This window comes from Numenius arquata, chromosome 13 (assembly GCF_964106895.1).
Source record: "Numenius arquata chromosome 13, bNumArq3.hap1.1, whole genome shotgun sequence".
In the NCBI taxonomy this organism is placed as follows: Eukaryota; Metazoa; Chordata; class Aves; order Charadriiformes; family Scolopacidae; genus Numenius; species Numenius arquata.
The window spans coordinates 9,209,546-9,228,410 of NC_133588.1; the positions used below are offsets into that span (position 1 = coordinate 9,209,546).

An 18,865-nucleotide genomic window follows, 5' to 3' on the forward strand; every position below is an offset into this window, starting at 1 on the left:
TACAGCATGTTTCTTGGCCTTGATGGAGCTTTTCTTCCCGTCCTTAAAAAAAAAAATAAAATAAAAAACACCAAAAAACCAACAAAACCAAGTCTAACTCAGTTGCTGCTGCCAAGGAGAGAAAATAAAAAGCACTGCTAGAGTACCTACTACTGGTATTATCATGGTTTATATTTACATAAACAGGCTATCTTCTTTCATGTTATTATTATAGCCTTGGGTCAAATACATTGAAGTAAAAGAAGCTGGCACTACATATGGGTTTAGATTCAATGCCACAGAATGCTGGGTGGTGCAGCTTTTTCACATTTTCATGGAATCACGGGATTTTCAGAGTTGGAAGGGACTTCTAGAGATCATCTGGTCCAACTCCCCTGCTAAAGCAGGATTTCCTATAGCACATTACTCAGGACTGCATCAAGGTGGGTCTTGAAAATCTCCAGAGAAGGGGACTCCACAACCCCCCTGGGCAGCCTGTTCCAGGGCTCTGCCACCCTCACCATAAAGAAGTTTCGCCTCATATTTAAATGGAACTTCCTGTGTTCCAGCTTGTGCCCGTTGCCCCTTGTCCTATCACTGGAAACCACTGAAAAGAGTCCGGCTCCATCATTCTTCAACCCACCCTTTAGGTACTTGTAAACATAGATAAGGTCTCCCCTCAGCCTTCTCTTCTCCAGGCTAAGGAGCCCCAGCTCCCTCAGCCTTTCCTCATAAGGGAGATGCTCCAATCCCTTACTCATCTTAGCTGCCCTACATTGGACTCTCCAGTAGTTCCCTGTCTCTCTTGCACTGGGGAGCCCAGAACTGGACGCAGTGTTCCAGTTGCAGCCTCACCGGTGCAGAGTAGAGGGGGAGAATGACCTCCCTCGACCTACTGGCCACACTCTTCCCTACACAGCCCAGGATCCCATTGGCCCTCTTGGCAACAAGGGCACATTGCTGGCTCATGGAAAGTTTGCTACCCACCAGGGCTCCCAGATCCTTCTCCTCAGTAGTGCCTTCCAGAAGCACACTGATGCAGAAGCTTTCTCTAATGCAAAACTTGGGAAAAAGAGTCTTTGTAGTAGGATGTGGCATCCAGGTATTATCCTATTCACTGGGCTAAAATACCTGGCTGACTCAGCCTTATAAAGGAAAGAGCCTCGTCAGAAGTTCCTTCCCCCCCATAAATAACCTGGTTATGCTTGATCCAGCCGGTATGCCAGGACACCTTATCTGCCGTGAAGCAAGTGTCTTATCAGCCACCTTCCCTCCTGGCTCGTGCTGGAGCGGGGCTGCTGCCGCCTGCAGAAGGGACACCCTGCCTGGAACTGAACAGTGCAGCTGCTGCAAAAATGGGACTGGACACGCAGCTTGTCGGGATAGAGCCACGCTGACCGAGTGTTTGACGACTAACACTCCTGGGAATTAGGAGGAATTAGGTTAGAGCCCTGCCACCACACACCAGTGAGGTTTGAACAGCTCTCTCCTATACCTTTGCCAAGTATTTACGGTTAGAATTCTTGCAGGAGAGCGAATGCACCATGTTACTCTTCTTTATTTGCAGTCCCTTCTCAGCGTATTTGGAAAAGAGCTGTCACAGTCACTCAGAAAGTGAAACACTATTAATACTGAGTTAATATTAGCTAAAACTAAGTATTTAATATTAGCTAAAGCTAAATTAAAACATAAAACTAAGATGCTTTTGCCCAAAAGCAAAACTTCAGGCACCTGACAAGTTTCAAAAGTTGAAAAAAAAGAGATAAGCTAGAAATCTGACATGCAGCACATCACACGGCTGCTGAACAGCAACTAAAACGATTGCAGGTTTAGAATCAACATTTATTGGTTTCTAGTTCACAGTAGCTCTTTCTACAGGATGTGACAATACAAGAGAAAACACAAATGTAAATAGTATAAAGACATTTAAAAGTTTCATTCAAGCATTTCCTGTACACTATGGTTTATAGATGTTTGACTAACATTTGTTTGGATTATGGGTAACTTGGTACTAAGACTTTGCTACCATACGATGGAGTTGGAACACAATGAGCAACAAGAATATTGACAAATAATACCCTTTGGCTGCTTTGGCAAGTATAAAGCCATAGTATTATAATAATAGAGTATTACTGATTGCTTGTTACAGTTTGATGTATTTTAATTTACATTTTATAATACTAATCTCTGAAAATTGTATCAATCTAGAGGTTCTGTGGTTTTTCGGTACACTCAGAACATTACATCTCATTATCAAATGACATGTTGCTGAACTAATGCATTTTTTAAGTGCGAATACGTTGAATAATCTCTCAGGTGTAGCTCCCTCACAATACAGAATTTTTGGTTTTTACACTACTATTGCTCTAGTCCCTGGCAAAAAGAAGCAGTGAAGAATGCTGTAGTGTGAAACTTTCCAGCTATTAACATATCTCAGGTGTCATCCCTAGCATTTTAGGCAGAACAGCATCAGATTCACCTGCTCTGAGCACTTCCAGACAGAAGATCGAGTAAGAGAAAAACATTGTTTTTTCTAGAAAATACTTACAAAACATTCTAAGTGTGCCAAAAAAATACTGAAAAATTTCTAACGTCATTCATTTCTGATGTCAATGGCTTCAAAGCTCTGAATTACCAGGATGATTACAAGTTACACACTTTGTTTGGCATCTCTGGGCATGCTTTCTATGTATTTCATGCCCCCTTTTGCTCAAAATACCAACTTTGCCAATGAACCAAGGTTGTGGAATGAAAAATAAAATTAAAAACTCATAAGTATTACTAGACTGTAAAATGGCAATGGAAAAATAACTGAATATTGTCCTGAAGAAGTGAACTCTATCCCTACCTGTTCCACTGAATTTGTATGGATTATTGGGAAATCTGCTTTCTGTGATAGGGTCTGGGACTCATGATGCTCGTAAAGGCTCTATGGGGAATTTTTTTTCCCAACAGTAACTGTCTTTAAAGACACTGCAAATAAAAATTACAATAACGAATTATTGTAAGAGTAGGTTGAACTCGTTAGGTAGAAAAAAAAAATCTGGTGTTCCCGTTCTCTTTCTGCTACAGAGATACAGGTCTTTCTCCCTCTTGCATGTTTCTGCTGCAGTTGATCAACAAATACAACGGAGCTGACAATGAACTTAATACAAAATACAGCTCTACTGTTTAGGGTTTTAAATTAAATTCAACAATCTCTTCACATACACCTGGAAATACATATATTTGGGGGGAAGCACCACTAAAAATAAATTCTATGCCACTGTTTTAGAAAAGAATCTTCCACGCCCGTTTAAGTCCAGCACGAACCGTGGCACCGGCTGCTCCCCGCCTCGGGCAGGCACATTTAAACTTATTAAAACCCTTTCGGGGTGGGACGATCGTCCCCGCCTCAGCTTCCCCGGACAACCTTCACCTCAACGTACTTTCTTTTACCGCAGAGCCCGAAATCAACCGTGGAAACCGAAAGCGCCCGCCGAGCCTCGCGGAGGAAGGTGCCGCCCCAGCCGCCGCCCGCCCACTCCCCACAGACCGCAGCTCCTCCCCGACCGGGCCTCCCCCCTCCGCCGGCGGATGCCTGCCTGCCCACCGCCGCTCCCCTGCCCACCGCCGAGCCCCCGGCTGCCGCAGCCCCTCCGCTCCGCCTGACAGGGGCGAACAAAAAGCGCCGCGCCCCCCCCCGCCCCGGGCGGTTCCGTGCAGCACATAGGAGAAGCCACCGCCCCGCCGCAGCGACCCGCGGCCCTCGGAGCTCCGGCAGGTACCGACCCACCCAGGGGGGACGCGGAGGGGAAGGGGAGGAGACGGGCGGGCGGCGGAGCCGCCGCCGAGCAGGCCGCGCCGGGCCGGGCCGTGGAGGCCGCGGAAGGGCGGCGCTGTGTGGAGCTGCCCGCGCCCCGCCGGGCCCGCCCCGGCCGCCGGGGGAGCCGCGGCCCCAGGCCCGGCCCTCCTGCCTCTCCTTCCCGCACTTCCCCAGCCCCCGGGGCCACTTCCCCTTTCCCCGTCCGCGCTCGCTCTCGGCCGCCCTTTCGCCGCCAACGACGGCCTCGCTCCCGGTTCCCTATCGCGCCCTCCGGCCCCGGCCCGCAGCTACACGGCCTGCCCCGCCCCGGTGCCCCAGGCCTCGCCTCACCTCAGGCAGCTGTGGGGACGGAGGCGGGACGTTCCTCCCGGCGCCCTGCCGAGGCTTTCCCCGCGTGTGCCTGGGCAAAACCCTTCCCTCCGGCATAAGGCATCGAGGAAAGCTGGCCGAGACCGGTAGGGCAAGGAGGGAGCGTGGTTATGATGACCATCTTGCCTGAATTAACTAATTATTAGGTTTGCTACAAAACAGCTGTTTATAAACAACTTGGATACGTGCTCATGTAGCTCCTTCCATGCGTTTTCCCAGACATGAAGGAAAGAGGTGAAGCAAATCCTCTGCAAAAGCTTTAAAACAACATAGTTGTGCAGTTGAGGTGTGTTCCTCAGAGCGTTACCGTTACTGGTCAGTTACACCATTTGTGTGGTAACAAATACCAGCGTTCGCGCTCTGGGAATGGTAGCAGATTTTTGCATTCAGGATGGGACACCATGGATTTCTTCAAACGTCGAATGGCAGGTGGAAGCAGTTTGATGTACGGACCATGCTCACAGAGCAGAGAGCGCCTGCGAATTGCCAGGGGAAGGACTAGTGGCTCTTCTCTGGCATCGTTTTTACGTCTTAGGGCCCCGTATTTCTGGATGTCTTGAAAGCCAAGATTTAAACAACTGGCTTTCTATTTTAGGTGCCCACTTGAAATACCCTAAAAGGACCAATTTTTCTTTGAAGGGCTTACTCGTTTTCAAAAAGCAGAGCCTGGTGTGCACTTATTGTCAAGGGCCAAAGGTGAGGGCAGTCAAAATAATGAATTGTTTTGAAAACCTGTTCAAGAGTATATAAAATTGTGAACTTAAGTCTTTAAAGATTTAAGATAATTTGTAAATTTATGCCGCTACACATTCACTTGCACTGAGTTGTACAAATTTTAAAAAATCTTGCATTTTGGTAAGGTACCCTTCAACTACAGTGTGGTTCTGTAAGTCAAAGTCCCTGATGGCAGTAAAATATGATTCTCTTCTCAGATATTTTACAGGGTATTAAGTGAATGTTTGGGTAGGAAGATGCATTGCTTGTGTGTGTCCATTTAGGAGTCAGCCTGAAGAATAATGAATTAAAGTGACTGACGTGATGACAACCGTAAGACAGAGAAGGTTTGGAAAAGGCACAGAAGCAGCTGAAGATCAGCCTGCAGAGGAGAAGAATGGGAAGCCTGATGGGAAAATTCTGTCTGGTGGGTAATGAAAGGGATTGTAACTTCATGGCTTTTTTAGTAGCGTTTAGCTTTTGATATCTGTCTTATGCACCGGTTAGAACTAGGTATATACCAAATAAATTTTCATACTTGAATACCTATCACCAAAATTAATTGGATGAGACAAAGAGCATGCAGATTACTGCATGGCAATCTCTTCTGTATTTTAAAATCTTAATTAAAGTTGGTGAGAACAATTTTTTTCAATTTATTATCAGTGACACTCTCAGATTCCATGTAGCCATTGTAGGTTCTTAAACAAATCCCAGTTCAACTTATTGGTAACATAAAAGGACTTAAAGACTTCCAGTGAGTTGTACTTAAATATAAGCAGATTGTGTATGAAATCTGAATGTAACTGCAAACCCTTGCTTTTTTACTATAGGACAGACTGGCTAGGTAAATCTGAAAGAGAGGCATTAAGTGTCTTAATTGGAGGATCTGTTTAAGTAATGAAATACTGATGACATTTTTGTTTGGAATTATAACTTTAAAGTTGGCAAAGTTTGTTGGTTTGGGGATTTTTGTAATTAACTTATTTTAAGGGATGTTTTGATCTAAATTCCAAATGTTTCTACATGTGCTATTTGGGTAGATGAAAGGAAAGTTACATTGTTGTTTCCACACAAGTACACTTCGGATATATACAAAATGTGAAAGTGATCATAGTTCTCATCCAGCCCAGCCCTCAGTTCAGTTGAGTTGCATACTTGGTACCCATTATGTAGATGTCACACAGTGTATGAATAAATATATCATTCCAGATCACTAGGATTTATATTAAGCCTTATATCAACATTTAAAAAAAAAACAAACCAACCCTAAAAAAGCCAGGAACATAAGTGTACAGTAAATCGCTTAAGCTACCTAGAAACGCAGCCTTTCTTGCCCAGTATTCCATCTATAATCTTATTCTGATGTCAACAGGAGGCCATCTGCAATTCAGAGCGTGACACCATTATCAAAGGCTGCTTTGGCCGCTGTTCAGTCTCTTTGTGGGTATTCAGTGAGACTTCTGAACTTTCAGTGTTGTTTTTTACAAAAAACAAGCAAACCTCAGAAAAACAGGCAGCCATTTTAAGATTTGTGAAGAAGATTTTAATTTCTTGCTTTGTGATCTAACACTCATCCTGTATTGCCTTAATTAAAAAAGTTAGCCTGGAGGATATTTCAATTTAGGTTTACAAATTAGATACGGTATTTATCTAGATTTGTATAGGAACATGGTGTTCTTAAACTATATCTACATTTTGCTAATTAAAGCACACCTTATTTCACTTTGCGTGTAAATAAAATACTCTGAGTTTGCTATATGAGGAAGTAAAAAACAGATGTCCATAAAGACCTTTTAAAACCAAGTATCCTATAACTGACAGAATGTAAACTGCAGTAGCACAGGCAGTGTTTAAATGAGTTTCAATTCCTTTAAGTTGAATTATGTGTTTCACAATTACAGAGTGAAATATTTTTCTTCCAAGATCATACAGGTGGAAAGCTGTGGAACATTCTCTCGATAACTGTTGGTGGAATTGTTGCCATCTCTCTTGGACTTCTTACTTCTGTTTATGTTGCTACGCTGCATGAAAATGACCTGTGGTTTTCCAATATTAAGGTAACAGTCATTTTCATAGTTTCATCAGTGCTTTCATAGAGCATTTATATGAATGTAAGTTGAAAATTCATTTATTCATGTATTTGACATTAATTTGCTTAAAAACAGAGAATATTTCATTTTTTAAAGTTTAATTCAAAAAAACCTGTGCTTCCCTTCCCACCACTTCTTAAACACTTGATCATTTCTATAAATACCTTTCCCCAGTTTTTCTCTAAAACCATTGCTGCACAGCTCCTGCCTGAGTTGCGGCTGTGGTTATTCCAACCATTGATCATTATCTAGAATAGAATTTCAGAAATCTACTATATATTGCTCTATAATTATCTTCCTTTTATCCAAAGCAATCCAAAAACAAATGAAAAACAGTTAAACAACGTGCAAAATCCAGGCACACAGTTCATTAATTGTATTTATACTGTAATATTATAATACAGTTTAGGCACAGTCTCTTACTATTCAGTACTAATTTTATATAATGTTATCCTAAATGTGCAAACCTCAAAACATATTTCAGACATTCACCAATGTAAAAACAACCATTCCCAAGATCCAGGGCTGACTAGTTTTTTCCTAGAATCATTGCATGGGGAAATAATGCAGCTGTACACATAGCTAAATTTAACCAGAGAAAAGAAACAGGTGAGTCATTTTCCTTTTAGATGCCTAAAAGTCACTCTGTTAGGTCTGTGTATTACCTTGTTCAAAGAGTATGTATATTTAATTGGAATACTTGCATAACAAAATGTCTTTCCTATACTACACACTTTTTCTGTCCCAGAAAAATTTATATTCCTGTAATGAAAATGGTTGGCACTTACTGAAACAATTGCTGTTGTAATACACATATAATACTGGTTTGTACCCTTTCTCATCTGTCTTTGAATGCATAGATAAATTGTATATATAGTGAAGGTACACTGGGGTTTGTCTTTTCCTTCCAAAAGCAAGTATTGATTAATTTCACAGATACTGTATATTTTGAAGTACAAAGCAGGCATGGACTTGTGGCAATGTGTGAGCATAACAGATACAGCATTTTCATTCTGCTGAACTGATACAGAGGGAACACAAAGTACACAGAGAGAAGCAAGTCTGTAGTCACAATTAAGTTCCCCCCCAATGGATGAAATGCTCATTTTATTTGATAATTCTTGCATTCATTTTAAGTACACATAGAAAAGAAAATAAATTCTAAATAAATAGTTTCTAAATCAGTTATATTTCCCTACGTTTTAAATTAGTAACTTTGATCACTCTGAATTGGCTGTAGACAGTGCAGATTTGGAAATGTGATGTTATTGAATTCTGATATATAAAAATTATATAACAACATTTTATCCCCTAAACTTATTCCTTTCTTCCAATAAGCTACATTTAGTCAGATGGTAAGAATTCTTACACAAAAGAGTAGGTATGGCTACTAAATTAATATAGTGAGACATAATGGGAGATTTGTTTTATCATTTTTTCTTTTACGTGAAGGTCCTCCTCTCTGTATGTCGGTAGAAGGACGTCTGCAGTGTTTATCTGACACTATTACACTAAACTAGACAGGTTTTTAGATATATCACTTATGTACAAAAGGTGGAATCTTTGTTCTGAAGACCCCATTGAGGTATGAACATCGTGATTGTGTAGTTGCAAAATTGTGCAGTTTGCCAGTTGTATTCAACCCTAAACATTGAAAGTAAAAAGATTGTTCATTATACAAAGTCATGATTCTTAACTTCTAAGTAATTGAAGTCACAACTTGCACATACGCTTGTAGTGAATACCTCTCTGTAATTTCAGTTGCAATTCATAGAAAGCCACTTGAGTTTTGGGTGTCTTCCAGCAGTGGTTCACCCAACTAGAAAAACTGTTCTGTGGTTGTTACATGGTTTTGTTCTATTTTGAATATGGCTTTCAACAGTGCATTCATTTCCACTGCTGCAGTATGTGTGAATCTTGTTCTTATTTGCTAATAAATATGCCTGCCATTATAAATTTGCCATGGTCATTGGAGAAAGATGTAAAATTATTTTCTTAAAAACTGACAATGTGAATTTTGAAGAGTGGTTTATGCTAAGAAAGAGGTACATGATTGGTATTCTTTTTTTATTCCAAGACCTCCTGAAAGAACGGCAAAAAAAAAAAAGACAATGCAGAATATTCTCTTACATAGTCAAAAACTGTGTTTGTGTACGCTTCCAGCAGGGGTTGCAGAAGGTTATAATCACTTATCTTGACCAAACAATTTTGAAAAACTTCACATATATGTTAAATCAACAAAGATTTCTGTTTATGATGGTGAAAGCCAAAACAGATTTCTTATCCAAAAATCTTTTCTCAGTTTTCTGAAAACTCTCTGGCACTACACATAGTCTATGGCTAGTCTATTTTCAGTAATTTTCGATAACAGTTTAGTGTCTGTTCTTCAAGTATAGTATCTTTTGGGAACGGGATCTACTGTGCAAATAACAAAATGCCGGGGGGCAGGGGGAGAATTGCGTCACATCTCCTGTCAGATGTGGTATCGCTTTTTCAGATGCAAACGCTGAAGAAACTTTGAACAGGAATAAGCCAAGGCCACATAGCAAATTAGTACTGTACCACAAACAGGTAAACTTCAGAGCTCTCATTTGGTCTTCATCTCTTCCCAGTAAGCATTTAGACTTATTGAATTTTCCTTCAATAAAATTGCTGCTTGCAAGAAGTCAAAAATTAAAATACCAAACTTTAAATCTTTCAGATGTGCAGGATAAGAATCCTAGGATTCCTTCTCTGAAGTGCTTCTATTTTCATTTTTTACATTATGAATATAAAAGAAAGATGAAAGAAAGTGGGGGAACAGGTAGCCAGCTAATTAGAACATGTAAGCCACACGTTGTACAAAGTGAACACGTAAGTCAGAAGGAGAGCAGTCCAGTACTTTGGTGGTGCTTTTCCAAAGAAGTACCTGTTGAGTGGTTATGGGTGCTTTTACTCTGGATCAAATGTCTGATCTGAGTAGGAACCCTGCCGTCCTCACAGATGGGCCCGAGGGAACCAGCCAAGAGTCTGTGTGCAGTGATTAAATACGTTTGGTGAAGGCTTGATTCTCAACCTGCGACATTGACAGCGGCTGCCTCTCTTGAGTTTCCACTTCTATGGTTGAGTTGATTTTCAAGTCTTTCTAATCTTAAATTGAAAAACTGAAAAATACTCTTACACAAAATTACACAAATTGTGCTTTAGCTTTGCCAAAAAAAGTAATTGGAACTTTGCTTATGCTCTTTATTTATAGAAAAACTCAACTCAGACTTTGTTTGCTTGCTCGGTATTCTGAGTGACTTAGTTAAGGAGCTTGAGGAAACGTAAGCTCTAGAATTTTGCACTGCCTTTGAGAGGAAAAGTCCTTTGTATTTTGTTTTGAATGTTATTAGGATACAATTGCATAAATTAAAATCATATGCAACTCTGTATGTTCCCTGGAGGGTAGTCGGTTTTTTTGCTTCTAACAGTGGTGACTTCCTTGTTAAACACTCACAAACTGAATACACAGAAAGAAAAACATGTGCTCTTATAATGCTTACCCATAAGTCTGTCTGCTTTTATTGACATGGAATCCTAGGAAAAGTATAAATTGCTGTAGAACTGGAAAAGTATTGTGAGTGAATAAAACAGATGTTATCTTAGCATGAAACAGATGTAAAACTCACTAGTGTTTGTCTCATAAAGTATAGCATTTGGTTGAATACAGCTGGTGCCAGGATTACAAATTAATCATGTTTGAATGCATTTTTGCTAATTAGATCCCCCTCTGTGACTACTCTCTCCGCCTTAATAAATTCCAAATGTTAACATTCCTTCTTCTTTTTTCTTTTTTCTTTTTTTTTATGACCACTTAGAATCAACTACTTTTTGGTATTAGAAAACTTTTCAGTAGTGATGAATTTGAAACTGAAGCTCGTTTGAAATCCAACATTCTCGTTTTGCTAAGTGTGTGGCTTTTAGTATTTAGTGCCAATGTCAGTTCCTTCTGCTGGTATTACAATGATCTGTGTGTCCTAGAGCAGCTGGAGAGTTTCATTGTGAACTATTGAATCAGATGCGTTTTTATCTGTTGATTTTTCTCAGACCAGAACTAATACCAGTATAGGTTCTCAACAGTTGACTTCAATAAAACACATGTTTTGAGATAGGATTCTATACTGGGCAGTAGAGGAGGGGGGAACATTTTTTTTTTTTTTTTAATCTAGCTTTATGTTAGCTCTGAAATAGTGTCGATTCTGTTCCAGCAAAAGAGGTGGGATTCTTCATCTGAGAAAGATGAAAGTCTTGGGATTCTATGCGAGTTTGCATTAACCAGAATGGCATTCATAAAAATCTCAGAAAACAGTAACATTCTGTTATTTCCATAATGTTCTTTTGTAAAGAAAGCTGAATTAATAAGATTATCTTTAGAAGTATCACTTATATTTCATAATGATTTGCGTACACCATGTGTAGAAATTATATGGGTTTTCAAATCTGGATATAAACCTTTTCTAATTTACTGCTTATCAGAGATACATAAAAACATCCCAGCAAGGAAACTACTAAAAGGATCACTAATAATTTTTTATAAAATGCCTATTATTTCTCTTCAGATTGGTTGAGTTAACAAAAGGAGGTGTATTCCGAAGCAAAGGTCCTTTACTTGAGAGTAGTTTTCTCTATGAGCTTTCCTATCTCACTAGACTCCACCTGCTGCAGTATCAGCCAGGAGAGGCATAGCTCAAAGTGTACCTAGTTTAAATAATTTGAACATTTTTAAATTAAAAATAGTATCTTTACCTACTCCTAAAAACAAGTAAACAATCCCTTTTCCTTTAATCTATAATTTAAGTATGAGAGCAATGAGCAGCTGGCTTCCTGCAAGAAGCAGCATTTAACAAGTGCGCAGCAGCGTACCCTGCCAGCTGAAATCTCAGAGTGGCAATATGGTGCGGTCCCAAGTATAGCACACTGAATTAATCCAGCCTGAAGGTGGCAAAGCTGTGGAACAGTATGGGATATCTACATCTGGAAGAAAAGGTTAAATGCATGGAGCAAGTGTACGCAGTTTTAAAGTCCAGCTGTTGGCCACTGCAGCTGTCTAAACGTTGACTGTTACAAAATAGTAAAAGATCCAAAATGTTTCCAGTATCAGAATCACAAAAGGCATATACATTTCCCCAGTTAACAGAGGCACTGACACCTCAGCTGTTTGCCTCTCAACCTAATTTGTCCGTTTATTTTACCTTTATTTGAACTAAGTTGCATAGAATGCACAAACCCAAAGACTCGAGCCACTGTACAGGTCAATTTCCCTGGTGCGGCAAGAATTTGAGTTGAAGGCAGCTTCATGTGATTGTGAAAAGCAAACGGAAAGTTAATTTACTATTGAACTTTCACTTGCAGGAAGTCGAAAGAGAAATTTCATTCAGAACAGAATGTGGACTTTATTATTCCTACTACAAAGAGATGATTCAGGCTGCCTCTATCCAGCAAGGTATTGTAAACTGTAAAGTAAGTTTTACTTCGTGTTGCCAGCTGACTATTTTTAGTATTTTTTCAAATATATTTGAGAACAAGGAATACCATAACTGTGAAAGACAGTGCAACAATGGTACTGGAGGCAGATTTATTCTGTTCATTCGCCAGGGAGCCACATAATGCTGGACATAGAGAATTTCAGAGTGATGCCTTGTTTTCTGTGTCACATCTTCACGTTCTGGTGAAGGCAGTCACTTTGAGGGACAGCTTTCGTATCTGTTAAGGTTTCAGCCTTGCTGGTTTATTTAGTATCTTACTTTCATTTTTATTCTTCTCTTAAACGTTTAATTTGAATTGTGAGCTCTTTGTGGGAAGGGGCAATTTTTTCGCTGTATACCTGGACAGTAAGTAACACAATGAACAGCTTCCATAGAAATCATATACGATGATGGGGTTTTCTGTGTCAGTGTCATGTTTCCTAGATACTTAACTGTTGCTCCCTAGAAATTTTGCTTATACTACACATTTGCTGATATTAACATCACCTGTGTTCAAATTAGTGACAAGAGTGGTTCTCAAGATCCAGTATGTACCACAGATTCTATGCTAGGAATGTAAGTGTAAAAATAAATGTTTTATACATCACTAAATATATAGTACTTGAAGTAGCACTCTGAGCCATATTTCGAAGCAGGGAAACTGAAGACCTCAGAAGGTCATGTTGATTCAGAGGTAACGTCATCTGAATCCTTGACTCAAAGTTTGCAGTTTTTGATGAGAGATCCTAAAATACCTTTGAAAAAGTTATTCACTGTTCAAATGAAGATGGAGGGGGAAAATGACAATCTCCTATTTCAATTTCTCTTTATCGTTAAGGTTTACATGGTTTAGTATATGACAATAAAACTGAATCTGTGAGGACAATTAACATACTTGAAAGAATGAATGTTTACCAGGAGGTGTTTCTCAGCATTCTGTATAGGATTCTTCCAATTCAGGTAGGCATTTATTTATGGCTTTAGACTGTAAGTGCATTATGAAGATTGCGCAGTGAATCATAGCTCCCCTTTTTAGTTATTTTTTAATTAGAAATATTCCTGATACCTTTTTAATTTGTAAAAGCAAAAATTAATTCGTATTAAGTATATTCCCCTCCCAGGAGTGTTTTATGTCAACATCAGTATTCTTATGTTTTACAGCAATACCTAGAGCCCGTTTATTTTTATATCTACACTTTGTTTGGACTTCAGGCAGTTTATGTCATTGCTCTGTATGTAACAAGCTGGCTTCTTAGTGGAACATGGCTTTCAGGGTTGTTGGCAGCTTGCTGGTATATTACAAACAGGTAAGTGAGACTAAACACACAATCGTTCTAAAATTGTACCTCATGTCAAAGGTAAGGCATTAAACCTTAAAATGCATGATTAATTCAACAAAAAATGAAACTGTAAGGCCTCTCTCCAGATTAGCAAGAAAATGGAAAAAAAATGTTAAATAATCCAAAACAATTAGAAAATAATCAGGAACGAGCTGACGTTCTAGACTGGGATTTAAAAGTTTCAAGAAGTTTGAGTAGAAAATTTTGGCTTAAATTGGTCTCTGGAAGTGGACTACATCTTTCAGGTGCGTCTGGATCTCGAGATGATGTACCGTCTTCTCCAGCCTAGGATCCCTTAGGTGTTAAAGACACCTGCGTATACGCCCTTCAGGTCTCTGCCCACTGCTCCACACTCAACCTCCAGGGATTCCTTCAACAACCTAAGATTATCAGAAGTTCAGCTTCTGTGTTTCCTTATTCCTGTAGACATCTCCTGCACTAAGAGTCAGAGAAAAAAGATGGTAATTGAGCTGTTCTAGTGCTTTATCAGTTGAAGAATTCTCAATTTGGAGAGAGAAAGAGAAAAATTAAAGAACTGGCTTTAGGCCAGCGGCAAGCTGCTGGCATGAAGCTAAGACTGGTGACATAGGCTGTTATCTGTAACTTAATCAAGAAAATAAAAGTACAGTGATCAGTTGTATCAGAACTGTTTGATATGTTAATCAGCAGCTGTAAAGAAGTTTCTCTGCAAACATCTCCGTTACAGAGTAATTATAGGTATATAGTGGTAAAATTTTTCTTTCTCCTAAGATGAAAGTAATTAAAAAATACATACAATGTGCAGTAGTACACATGTATATTTCATGAGGTCATCTTTTCCATTTACAGAATATTTGGAGTAGATTTGTTTTATCCATCTTTATAATAATTCATGAACAATGGAAGCTTGTTATGCTTTATGCAGGTAGAATAGGTACCTGGAATTGATTTGGATAAATATCCAGATGAAGTAAATCTGAGGCTACTGAGTAACTCCATTTTAGGTTTTTCTCATCCAGCTAAGCATCTCAGATGTGTTGCTTACTTTTCTTTTTAGTGAACATTTTCTCCACACAAGAAAAAAGGAAATAATTTTTTGTTTTTAACTTTTAATTCAGGTTTTGTAAATGAATACCCGTTGAGAAACTCTTACTGACTTCTGTCACCTAGTTCTTATGTTAGAACATTCAGAAAATGACCAGAAGTTCCTAACCAGTTTAGCGGTATTCAAATCCAATGCCCTGGGATCACAGTGAAGAAATTGATACCTATTTATTCTTACGTGTACTTTTTGCAGATCAAAAATGAAGTTAAATTACCTGTGGTGTGAAAACTCCACATGCTGGATTTGGCAGTGGTTTTATTTGGGGGTTTGTTTGTTCATTTTTAAATTATGCAAGCTGTGCTTCATAATTAAGATTTAATCCGTAGTTGAAGTTTTTTAACAGTAGGAGAAGCTAAAGTACAACGTTTGAGGTACAGAAACAATGGATGACTTGCAGAACCTTCATAGTGATGTTTTTTCAGAGGCAGGCATGTTGAAGGAACTGGAGTGTAGAACCACCTTTTTTATCAATGAGTAGTTCAAATACCACACAGATGCCTCTCATTGCAACCTCTCTGTCAACCAGTAGGTGTTTTATTTGTTTTAAATTTATGAAACTCCCTTTGTTTTGTACAGAATAGACACCACAAGAGTAGAATTCACCATTCCTTTACGCGAGAACTGGGCGCTACCGTTCTTTGCTGTTCAGATAGCAGCCATCACGTACCTACTCAGAACTCATTTACAGCCTGTTCAAGAAGTGAGTATTTCTAATAAGTATGACACAGTAAAATTAGTATCAGAAAAGTGTCTATAGACCTTAGGACAAAATACTTAATAAGCATCTATAGCAGTGGATATACACACACACAAATCACTTAGAATGTTGAAAACATTATTCATATGAGCCTTCTGTTAATTCAAATGTAGTTGAAATACAAAGGAATACATGTGCTCAGCACTGAAAAAAAAAAAGGCTCTAACGAGGACAAGACAACGGTACTGTGTATTTAGAAAAACATAAGAGCCTAACACAAAATGGGCAGGAGAAAAGCTCCTAAAGCACAAGGATTAAAGATATTCTTTTGATTTCATTTATTTTAGAAATATAGGGGGTGGTCCTGATCTGCAAGAATAAAAGCAAATAGGTGATGCAATTTCTTTAACAAACGGTTCTTGAGTCATTACTCCTCAATTTGTTCAAATAACTGCTATTTATAGCATAGTAAAACACATACTGCATGTTAATCTATGGGCTTGAAATTATTTGAGATCTCACCATTTTCTTGCAGGTGCCATTACGATGGTAAGATACAGACGTAAATACAAGAACGTGTAACTCAAAAAATGTTCATTATCCTCCCAGCAGTTATTGCAGTTAGAAAACTCGTATTAATGTTTTAAAAATGGATTTAAAATAAAATTAAATTAAGGTGGTTTTGGTTGGTTTTGTTGGGGTTTTTTGGTGGTTATTGGTTATTTTTTAATGAAGGAAACTATAAAAGAATAAAACTAATTTATCTATTTCCAGAGATTGACACTTATGGCTGTATTCATAGCAACGTTTCTATTTAGCCTGACTTGGCAATTTAATCAGTTTATGATGCTGATACAAGCATTGGCATTATTCATACTGGACTGCTTTGACATGCTTCCCACAGCAAAGGTAAGATCATGTTTGGAAATAACCAAACTTTTCTATCACAAAGCTAACAATTTTGGAGGTGTTTTACTAACCAGTGGCCTGGATGCTTAAAGTAACACAGATTATACACTGTGCTGCTTTGTGCTTTGAAGTAATGAGAGTGTATATAATGCAAGTGTAAAAATGAATAATCAAAACACCACCATTTCTGGGTTTTTTTCAGCAGATACTATTTCACTTTATGTAGTTCACTGCTATTGTTTAATTTTGGTCTAGTTTTGTTTAGACACAGCTACGTTTTCACACTGTTAAGGGATTGCTTTTGAACATGATCATAACAGTTGACCTAACGCCACAGCTTAAGCACATCCTCTGGATGATGTGGCCAGAAAACAAAAAAAAAAAAAAAAGTAGCACAAGAAATCTTTGCCTAAGCTGAAGTCATAACAATGTGTGAATTTTGCCTCAAGTATTGTGCATCCTTGTTTGAAAGGTATGCGTAAGCACTGCGCCACAATGAGAGGGAAGGAGATAGACTGGATTGCTCAAGAGAAGCAGTTTTCTTTCATACATTGAAATTCACCACAAAATAACAACTTTGTTGCTGACCTGAATGAGCCAAAAAGTAGGAAAAAAAAAAAAAGTGCTACTAAGAAAATAAGGGATTATTTACAGTCAATCTTAGCAAACAGAAATACACTACAGAAGATGAAAACATTGTCTTTGAATATAATGTCACAGTGAAATTTACTGAGATTGTTTTAGCCCTCATGAAGCTTACAGTAGTTGAAAAAGGTTCTAACTTTTCTTTAAGGAAGGTTGCAGTAGGACGAATAAGAATTTGTGTTAATTTCATCTTAAATTTGAAGCAGACTTGAATATTAGTGATTGTATTAATTTCACTGAAAATTAGTATGATGGCTGCATATCAAAATAGATGTGATTTATTTAACAGTTTCTAAACTCTTAATTATATCTGAAAATGTAAGCTGAAGTTAGCAATTAATGTGACTAATCAGCTACCTTAAAAGCTGGCAAATTACCAGCTTCATTCTGAATTACACTAAAATGGACTTACTGCACCGCTTTTATTCCATATTAATTTTCCAAAAAGTGCTCCTTAAAACTGGTGGAGTTTGTTGGGCCATTTGATACTGATTTACACCTGTGAACTTAGAGTCTTTGTGTCAGGTGAAATCTATGTTTTGGTACCGCTGTATCACAAAATCAGCTGGTTTTTAGTGTTTGCATCCAGTTGAATATTAGTAATAGTTTAACACAGCTCAAAAAAGACTGTACTAAACTTGTTTTTAAAAAGTTAGAGAAATTAGCTAATGTTTGATTGCTGAACTGCATTGTGCCATAACTCTTTAGTCATAAAAGCATTATAGAGGCTACAGAAACACTTATTTGACTGAACAAAATACAAAACATCTTCTAAATTTTAAGTATTTAATATTTTTCTCACTCTGCAATTGTTTAACTCATCTGCTTTGTTATAGCATCAGGCTTCCCTAGGTCTAAAATATTAACCTAACTAGTTCAGGACATAAATACAGAAAGGATATAGTAATGGCTCTAAGCGTAATGATTTCGTGCAAGATGATACGTTTTTTGTAAAAATAATTGATGATGAAATAAATACTAAAACATATGCAAAGAAAACCAGAATGACTAAAGTTTTGTAGGCATAAAAATCTCATTATTGTTACAGGTTACGTGGCTCTATATTATTCAGATTTCTGGATTGCTGCTAGTGTGTGTCCTACAGTTCTTTAATTCTATGATTCTTGGATCGTTGCTTTTAAGTTTTAATGCTTCTGTCTTGATAGCAAGAGCAATCCAGGTAAGTACAAAAATATTTTTGTAGTTAGAGTGTGATATATAGAGATAAATGAGTACTTTATATGCATTTTAATCTTCAATTACTAATACTAATTAGAGGAATTACTATAGCATAAAGCAACAAAAACATTGCATAATGAAATAATGAATTCAGTTACACTAAGTACAGCATAACCAAGCACATCAGACACCATAATTGTGGGACTGCTATTAGCATTTACGGTTGTGCAAGCTGCAGTTCGGATCCTGCAAAAAACATTGCATAAATGGACTTTATACCTGTTTCAGCAGGACTTGTTTTGGATTCGTGGATCTGTGCAAACAAGGCACATGTCAAATTCAGTTTACTGAAAGCTGTTATTTCTTTCAAAGATTGGGTTTTTTTTCCCTGTATTTACGATTGTCTTTTTTCTGATACTGGCATTGATGACAACCTCTAAACAGAATGTGTGAACTTACAGAGCCGTTCCTGCTCTCTCTCATTCCTGACCTTTTAAAATCAAGACTGTGTTTTTGATAGTTAGACAGTGTCTGCACCTATTCTAAATGGCTGTGAGCAGCCAAA

General features: G+C 38.3%; 1 protein-coding gene across 1 annotated transcript in view; it reads left to right on the top strand.

Moving 5' to 3' along the window:
• The first annotated feature begins 5,191 nt into the window (after window positions 1–5,191).
• The window catches only part of DPY19L3 (dpy-19 like C-mannosyltransferase 3), a 32,257-nt gene continuing 18,583 nt past the window's right edge, over window positions 5,192–18,865 (top strand). The window contains exons 1-8 of the mRNA XM_074158018.1: window positions 5,192–5,294; window positions 6,794–6,927; window positions 12,334–12,424; window positions 13,285–13,406; window positions 13,608–13,753; window positions 15,447–15,570; window positions 16,342–16,476; window positions 18,170–18,301. Coding sequence (XP_074014119.1) covers window positions 5,192–5,294; window positions 6,794–6,927; window positions 12,334–12,424; window positions 13,285–13,406; window positions 13,608–13,753; window positions 15,447–15,570; window positions 16,342–16,476; window positions 18,170–18,301 — 987 coding nt within the window. The remainder of the gene's footprint in view (window positions 5,295–6,793; window positions 6,928–12,333; window positions 12,425–13,284; window positions 13,407–13,607; window positions 13,754–15,446; window positions 15,571–16,341; window positions 16,477–18,169; window positions 18,302–18,865) is intronic.